Source organism: Myotis davidii, unplaced genomic scaffold (assembly GCF_000327345.1).
Source record: "Myotis davidii unplaced genomic scaffold, ASM32734v1 scaffold332, whole genome shotgun sequence".
In the NCBI taxonomy this organism is placed as follows: Eukaryota; Metazoa; Chordata; class Mammalia; order Chiroptera; family Vespertilionidae; genus Myotis; species Myotis davidii.
This window is the reverse complement of record NW_006285779.1, coordinates 1,378,450-1,387,654: the sequence shown is the minus strand read 5'-3', so window position 1 is coordinate 1,387,654 and position 9,205 is coordinate 1,378,450. Positions and strand designations below refer to the sequence as shown.

General features: G+C 41.5%; 1 protein-coding gene across 1 annotated transcript in view; it reads left to right on the top strand.

The window, feature by feature from the left end:
• Nucleotides 1-4,729, top strand: part of GSTO1 (glutathione S-transferase omega 1) — a 7,258-nt gene extending 2,529 nt beyond the window's left edge. The window contains exons 3-5 of the mRNA XM_006756651.2: nucleotides 1,146-1,244; nucleotides 3,277-3,383; nucleotides 4,498-4,729. Of these exons, the coding sequence (XP_006756714.1) occupies nucleotides 1,146-1,244; nucleotides 3,277-3,383; nucleotides 4,498-4,651 (360 nt within the window). The 3' untranslated portion in view covers nucleotides 4,652-4,729. The remainder of the gene's footprint in view (nucleotides 1-1,145; nucleotides 1,245-3,276; nucleotides 3,384-4,497) is intronic.
• Nucleotides 4,730-9,205: the final 4,476 nt, after the last annotated feature.

Genomic DNA, 9,205 nt, shown 5'->3' with positions numbered 1-9,205 from the left:
AGGATATTTTCCCACTGATTTTTAGAGAGAGAGAGAGACTGAGACTTGACAAACCGAAGCCACATAAAAAATACATTTTTGGGGAAGTGGAAATTAAAAACACTGCAAAGGGAACTGTATGTGGAAAATAATGTGGAACAGACATTTAAGGGTAAGCAAAGAGGAAAGACCAGGCAGGAAATGTGGATGGAAGGGCTGCCTGCAAACCTTCAGCTCCAATGAGGGCAAGTTGTACGGACATGGATGGGATTTCAGCGGTGTCTCCTGGATTTTCACGAGTGCCAGTTAACTTAAACTGGGATGGGTAGGCTTCTGTCTTTTGCAATGGGATGATACCAAAGGCTGAAGGATTAAAACACACAAACACCTCCACCACGAGCCTTAAAGCGTGTGACACTACCCCTGTCAGGCCTCAGGGAGTCCGTCCCCTTTGAATAGTTTTCTCATGTCCTCCCCAAGGTAGAAACCAGAAAGATTCTCTTTCCCAAGCTCCCTTTGCAGCTGGGGACAAGGCCTGGGCCCAAGGCTTTCCCTGTCAAATACACACACGGTGGAGTTCAATTCAGAAATGATCAGTGTGAGGAAATGGGTTGGGCTGAGGCACTGGTGCTGCTGGTGAGAGTGGCTGGCAGCAGAGTTTCTGGATTGCAGAAGCCGTGCTGGTTGTGAGACATTCCAGAGCAGAAACGGCTTTGGTGCTAGTGGCCTTGGTTATCTCAGAGTCATTGCTGGCAGTGGCACACACTGTAACCTCTGTAGTTTCAGCTCACAGGTCACAGTGGGTGCTTTCCACAGGCCAGTTTGGGCATGATTTTGGAATGTTCCAGCTTAGTTTTGAGCCTGTTTGTTCAGCCTCCCAACAATTCAATGAGACACTCAGTGTCCTCTACAGATGTTTTTTGGCTCAAACTTGCCAAAGTGGGTTCTGTTATTTGCAACTTACAAAATCCTGTTTCATATAGCATCTCTGGCCACGAAACTATTTTTAAGATCAGTATATGACCCCTCTGAACACAGGAATGGCTACACCCTTGAAGTTTCTAGAACACTCTGACACTGGGACAATAAGGGTTCTATCGTGTTTTTATGTGAGGCTGGTATACTTAGTCTCCCACCAATAAACTAAGCAATTATTCTCTGTCTAGGTGCCACCTTTGGTAGGAAGGTTTACGAGAAGTAAAAATAAGGAAGACTGCTCTGACTTGAAAGAAGAATTTCGCCAAGAATTCAGCAAGCTTGAGGAGGTAATCAATCGCGTCTTTTGGCTTTTATCAGGGTAAATGATACACTACACCTACCCACTTGTTTCGACTCTCTTTTCTTCATATCCTCATTCCCCAGATCACTTTATAGCAATTAGTAATAATACCAAGTAAGAAATTTTAGTTTATAACAGATTGACATAAACTGTGTGTTTTAAGATATAAACCAAAACACCTAAAAATATTTTGTCATGGACTTTTAAAATGTTTTGTTGCATCGATGTTAAAATAACATGGAAAAAAGGAACTTCACCAATATTTCTATAATGTGTCACCTGTTTTCTTTTTTCCCATGCTGCTTCCAGTCCCTGTCCATAGATTTAAAAAAAGAAAAAGAAAAAGAGCCCTAACCGGTCCCAGGTTCGATTCCGGTCAAGGGCATGTACCTTGGTTGTGGACACATCCCCAGTAGAGGGTATGCAGGAGGCAGCTGATTGATGTTTCTCTCTCATCGATGTTTCTAACTCTCTGTCCCTCTCCCTTCCTCTCTGTAAAAAACAAAACAAAAACAAAAACAGAAAGATTAACATAAATGTAATCAGAGCATAGATACCATCCTGTGTTATTTTACTGAGTATTATATAATAAACATTTCCCACCACAAAGAGTTTGCCATGAATCCTACAGACACTTGGCAAAGCCAGATGTGTTTTACCTCCTTTGGGGGAGAGCTGCTATTTTGGGCCTTTAGATTGAGTCTTTCTCTTGGCCTTCAGACATTCCAAATACTTCAGGTAGATTTAAACAATCAGTTTACAATGCAGACTGCTGTACAGGCCCTGAAAAAAACTGTAGAAGTTTTATAAAGGGTTAAGTTGATTTGATGTTGATTAATCAAATAATATTCTGAATTCCCCCCCTTTGACAAAACCATAATACCAATTCACCTTCTTGAATTTCGAATACAGAGTTCATGCTTGGTTTTCAAATAATTTTATGTAACAGTTAATTGTTAAACTAGCTATTCCCAGTATATTTTAAGTAAATTGTTTTATTGAAGAATTATAGAGAAGTAACCAAAACGTAAGAGTCCAGCTTGATGAATTTTTACATAGGGAACATCGCCATAGAATCAGCACCCATTGCAAAACACAGAATATTTGTTTTGGCTATTTTTTTTGTTTTGTTATATAAACGGACTAAAATAATATGCACTGTTTTGGGTCTGGCTTATTTCATACAGTATTAGGTTTGTGAAGTTCATCTATGTTGGGTGTAGGTCATTCCTATTTTTTGTAGTTCCAGCATATGGCTGTATCACAGTTTTTAAAAAGATCCTTTTTACTCCTTGTGAGCAGAAAACATTTCCGCTTTGGGGCTATTACAGTTAGTGCTGCAGTGAACATTCTTTGGTGAATATATGTTCACATTTCCAAGTAGAATGACTGGGTTAAAAGTATGCGTGCACTCAGCTTTGAAAGATACTATTGAAACATGGTTGGACCAATTTACATTCCTATCACCAGTGGTTCCACACCTTCGCTAACTTTGTCTTGTTCATTTTAGCCATTCTGATGGGTGTATAGTGGTATTACATTTTAGCCATTCTGATGGATGTATAGTGGTATTACATTTTGGTTCTAATTCGCATTTTCCTGATAACTAATGTAGTTGACTACCTTTTCAAATGGTTATTGGCCATTTGGACATCCTTTAATTGTGAAGTGTAAGTCTTGCCCAATTTTTTTAATAGGCGGTTTGCCTTTTTTCTTGATTCCCAGGAGTTCTTTCTATATTCTGAATACCAGTCCTATGTTGTATTCCGAAGATCTTGCACTCTGTTGCTTATTTTATTTTTCTCCACTTTTCAGTTTATTTTGTTTATTGTTTTGTTTCATCCCAAACGAACAAATAGTAAAGCTTAAACTGATCAAATAGACAAAAAGTGAACTTGGATATGTCAGGGTAAAAGCTGTAGGTCTCACCACTCTACTTAACTCACCTGCATCATCTCTGATGATGAATCTTACTAGATATCCAAATAAGAAGTACTCTTATGCTGTTTAATGTTCAGGTTCTGACCAATAAGAAGACAACCTTCTTTGGTGGCAATTCACTTTCTATGATTGATTACCTCATCTGGCCCTGGTTTGAACGACTGGAAGCATTGGAGTTAAATGAGTAAGACATTTGAATATTTTGTGCATAATTTAGGATAATGATAATTTGAATAGTATATGTTGACCTTTTTCTGAACAAAAATATTTTATACAACTTTTATGAATGGGAAAAGGCAGACAGGAGGAAGACTTGCGCATGTCATATACCTATACTCATCACTGCTTCCCATCAGGGGGAGTAGGCAGGGGTTCTGTGACATGTGGTAAAATGTTTTAAAAGTAATTTACTCCTTCCCTCCTTAATAAAAATCCATAAGGAAGGTTTGGGGAGGAGGAGCTGAGTGAAAAAGGTGAAGGTATTAAGAAATACAATTGGCAGTTACAAAATAGTCACAGGGATGTAAAATACAGCCTAGGAAATATAGACAGTAATGTTGTAATACCTAGGTATGGTGTAAGATGGGTACTAGACTTATTGTGGGATCACTTTGTATGTTATATAAATGTCTAACCATTATGTTGTACATCTGAAACGAATATAACAATGAATGTCAACTGTAATTGAAACTTTTTAAAAAATCCATAAGGAAGTACATTTTTATAAGGCTGTCATGCAGGATTATATGACCAATGCTACCTCCCAGTTACCAGTAAGATTCCGTATTGGTTTGCAAGCTCCATATTTTGAAGTTTGGCAGCCACTTTAGCTTACTCCCTCTTAGAGCTTAGAGCTATTCAGGGTTACTCTTTATATATGTGTATAGTGGGGGGGTCTTGCCCTAGTAACACCGAAGATCAGTGATCACAGATCTCCACAACAAATATAAAAATAATGGCAAAAGTTTGAAATATTCTAAGAATTACCAAAATGTGGCATAGAGACACGAAGTCGAACAAATGCTCTTGGGAGAATTGAGCCAATAGACTTGCTCAATGCAGACTTGCTCAATGCAGGTTTGTTGCCACAAACCTTCAGTTTGTAAAAAACGCAACATCTGAGAAGCTCAACAAAAGGAGGCACGCCTTATTCTATGATTATGTACATTTTAAAGAACTGCTTAAAAAGGTTAGAGGAGAACTAAGTGAAACTGCAGAGTGCTAATGATGACATATAGACTTTGCAATGCCTTCTTCTTTCGTCCAGCTCACACCTTCATTCTTTCCATCTCCCACAGGTGTATAGACCACACTCCAAAACTTAAGCTCTGGATGGCAGCCATGAGGAAAGATCCCACAGTATCAGCTCTCCTCACTGACGTGAAAACCTTCCAAGGTTTCTTAAATCTCTACTTGCAGAACAGCTTGGAGGCCTGTGACTACGGGCTCTGATGGGGGCAGAAGTCAACAATGAAAATATATCTGATACTTTCCTTCACCAATAGGAATAAAAGCATGCTTTTACCTTAACAAGTGCTCTCATGTTTCTTTGGATCACCTTCTTTGAGTTGACATTATGGCCCAGCGGTGGGGTTTCCTTCAGGCCTTCCTGCAGAAATGTAAACACATTTCCTGTTCCGGATGCTCAAATGACACTAAGGTTTCTATCAGTCTCTGCTGAAAACCTCTAAGTCATCCTCTCTACTGAGACCTAGACTTCAATCTAGATTTCTGACCACCCACAGGACACTTCCACTTGGATACCCCATTGTCATTTCAAGAGATGCCCTTTCAAGTTTGTCTTCAAGGTTCTGAATTGGGAATTTTCAATCCTCATTTTTTCCATCATCAACTGAATTTCACTTGCCATTGTCACCCATGAAGACCAGACCTGCATCACCTCAAAGTCAGGTGACTAGGTGGCCTCCTATTTGATCTCCAATATCTAATCTCTATCCTCAACTCCTTCCTACCAAAATCCCATTTCAGGTCTACAACATAGAGATTATGTTGTACAACCCATTCAATATGTAATTACTATGGAGACCACATCCCTTAATGGGGTATGTAAGGCCGAATGAGTAATAGGTAACATCCCCATTCAGAAATAGTAATGCCATCTTCCAAACACTTCCATAGCCCATTGGTCTTCTCACTAATGTTTATCATCACATCACCTCCGGGAGAAGAAGGTAGGTCCGAGAGTATCACTTCACTCTATAGATCATTCACCTAAGGTCCCGAGGTTAAATGAGACCTTAAGATGCTGGCAGAAATATCTGGAGGACACACCCAGCACCCTGTTCTTACTGTCAGAATTAAGGGGCTGTTGACCGGCCAGCCCCAATACAGTCTGGTTTCCTGTACTTCAACGGAAGAGCACCTAGCAATCACCTTGGGCTCGCTGCTGGGGGTGGGCCAGGTGGGCCACATTTGAAAAGAGCTCCCCCTCCCACCCCATTGTGACGCAAGCGATCTGGGGGCCGCACCCTGAGAGGCAGCTGACCAAGGATGACTTCACAAAGGGCCTTCGGCCGCCAACGCCCAAGTTCCCAAGTTCCGGGCGACCGATCTCTGCCTCGATCGGCCTGCCCCACACTCTGGGCCTAGGTCGGCTGCGGGCGGAGTTCAGTTGGAGGCAGACACGGGCACTGAAGTGCCACAGAGAGCCACTACCTGGTCACAGACACCCGTGGGGGAATCGAGACTCCGGTTCGCAGCAGCCCGGAGAGCAGCCTCCCAGCGGCTCCGCTCGCACGGACTGGCCGGAGCGCTTCCGAAGGCCTCTAGGGTTTGGCTGGAGCTCTGGGCTCCGCGGCCAGCAGGCGGGTAGGATCTCACTCCAGGGGCGGGCTCCACCCTCGTTTTACAGCCGGTTCCCTTTCCCACGGGCGGGCGGCGAGGTGTCTGGTGGCGTCTCTCCTGCCCCCTCCACCGGGTGGGTGCGTGGGTCCGGCCAGGGTTGCATTTGAAGGGAAAAGGGGTGTGTGGTCAATTCTGGAAACAAGTCCCTGATTCTATTTCAAACAAGTCTATCTGAAAGTAGAGCTGCTTTTTCTCACTTATCCTTCAAACTCCGTGAACAGTATCTGAACACCCAGTCACCTTTCACGGGAATTAGGCTTCTGAAGTATTCAGAGGGATGTCCAGGTTTTGCCACTCTCCGAGATAGGTATGAGAAAAAACATTTTTTTGAAAACCTGAAAAATGCAAACGCCACTTCTATTCTCAAAACAGAGATTCAGTTAAATAGAGTAAATTATTTCTGTGGTGGCATTATTTTCCTCGAAGGCTTAAGTTACTATTACCCATGACTGAAGATCCCCACATTTGCAAATAGATCCGGTTATACTTCAGACAGCTGGAAACCAGTGTGGAGTAGGTTTAATTTAATATGGCCTTGTTACCATTTGTTTCTTGCTTGAATGAGTCAGTATAATAGAGGTGTAAACATGATATAATTACAGAGGAAGGCAATCTGCAAAGAGGATTTCAACGAAGTACCTATTGGGTCTTTAAAGGGAAGTAGGGATAAGCTCAAAGGTCATAATTAAACTCTTTCCAGGGAAACCATAGTGTTCAGAGGTAGGATTAAAATCCACATTACTGAAATGTAGCCTGCAGCATTCAACCCATTCAACTGCCATTTAACTGGTAACTGGTGAAAGAAATATTCAGTGTTGAATTCTGATTCTAATATGCTTGGCAAAGCTGGATTGCAGTGCATTTCATCTTTATGGATACAAAATTGGAATGCACTATGCTCTTAAAAATGTGCTCTTATTCACTGCTATTAGTCATTAACTTGGAGCTCTTACTGAGGATCACCTGTATGATTTCATTCAATATTCAAAACCCATCGAGAAGGTGCTGTTTCTTTCTCATTTCACAGATGAGAAGGATGAAAGTCAAAGAGGGGAGAGAGAGCTTGTCTAAGTGCCAAAGCCAGGGTTTGAGTATAAATGCCAACGGAGAACCTTGACGTTATTTTCCTTCCCTTCAGGGGAAGAATTGTTTTCATTACCTTGTCTATTCTCCCCTAACTACACCAAATAGACTTGCATTTTAGAATGTGACTTCCCATACACGGATATACTTTAAAGCAATAGCATTTATCAACTCTCAGAGTTGGTTTCCTTTAAAGGTGGCAATAAGGGGAGGGGGGAATCTTGGAAATAGGTTCTCTCTAGCATAGTGGAAAAGTGGAACCTTTTACTTTGCAAATGGAATTCCCAGTTTGGCCCTTAAGAATTCATTCATTGTCAGTTTCCTCCAGGATGGGCAAACTCAGGCCAGAGAGCCAAATCCAGCCCACTGCTGGGTTTTGTACAGCATAAGAACTAAGGATGGTTTTCACATTTTTAAATGGTTGAAAAAAAACAAGAGAAGAATCATAATTTATGACACATGAAAATTGTATGAAATTCACCAAGAGTAAACCCTAATGGAAACTATTCACCACTCAGTTCGTCTTCATTGATTAAATTTAGTTTCAGAATAGTAGTTATCCTATTACTTTATCTTCCAAAATGCAACATTGTCAGCATGGCAAGTGAAGAACCAATGTTTTTCCAATACCAGACTTCTTGCTGACACATATGCAATTTCTTTTAAGAGAAAATGTATTAGAACATTTTTGCCATTCCCCAAACTTATAAATCCACAGCAACCTGTCATGTTCCACATGAAATCACTCTGAATGACCTAACGATGTTGTTGAGTCACTATTCCAAAGACTTTCAAAGATTCCTATTTAGTAGGGGAAAAAAATGTTAACACTTTTAACCAAGAATTTCTGGAGAGACTGGAATTCCAAACGACAAAATGTGTCCAATCACGAGCTACATAATTAGGTTCTGTCATTTTAATGAAGGATATTTAGATTCAGCTAACAATTGTTGAGCAGCAATTATGTGTTAGATCTTTTCCAGGACTTAGATCCTTTCCTCTCCACACTGTTAGCTGCTTTAGAGACCAAGACAATACGCCAGGCTTTGGACTTTTAAAGTTCTTCAACCCTACTAGCGGGTCACTTTGGACAAATAATTTCATTTTCCTGAGGATATTTTTTATTTTGTAAAATAGGAATATTAGTTGCCTAACTGAGTAGTTGTGGGAATCAAATAAGGTAATCCATGGAAACCATTTAATCAGAATGAGGGGGGCATAGAATGCTTTTCTTTCCTCCTTTACTTGTCAACCCTCTGAAATGCATTGATGAGTAATTCCTGTTTCAGCTCAATCCTGTAAAAATCAAATAAGTTCTCTTTCCATCTGCTGAATTTCAGGATCACCAAGCTGCTTAGGGTCGGAGTAAAGGCCAGCCTCCGCCTTGATTTCATGTAGCTGGAAGAGCGATCCAAGTGACCCCTGTATTGCTGGGCTGTTGACAATGTGCCCTTAGCCATTATAAAGGGTCTTCTCTAAGATTCATGCTGGGGGATGGGGAGAGCTCACACATTTTTCTTTGCCTCTAGATTATCTTGTTTTGAATTCATTACCAGTTTTTTCATAGCTTGGGTACAATCTCACGAATAGGGCTGGAACTAGAGTAAGGCCAGTGAGGGCACACAATTTAAGGAGACACTCAATACTAAGAAGTGTTTCTTCTCATCTGCTATATTATGAAAAAGCTTGCCTTTATTTTTTGGGCTCATACAGAGAATGAGGCCTATTGTCTTAGAGATGCAGGAGGGAGGGCTTAGAATGGGAAGGAAAACCTTAGTGCTACCCAGGTTAATGTTTGTTCAACTCCCTTGAAATAGCTGGCGTTTCAATGCTCCATCTCCACAGATTCTCAGTGCCGAGAAGGGACCTCACCGAAGGCTGTGCCCACGTGTGCAAGGCAGGGGGTACTTCTCAGGGTTTTTATTTGTTGGGTGTTGCCCACACTCCTACTTGGACTTCCAAGTCTGGGGCGAAGTCTCTCTGCGTTGTTATCCTACCTCGCTCGCTTCCCAGATCGCGTCCCCGCTGCCCCACCGGATCCCAGTCCCTTAAACCTTG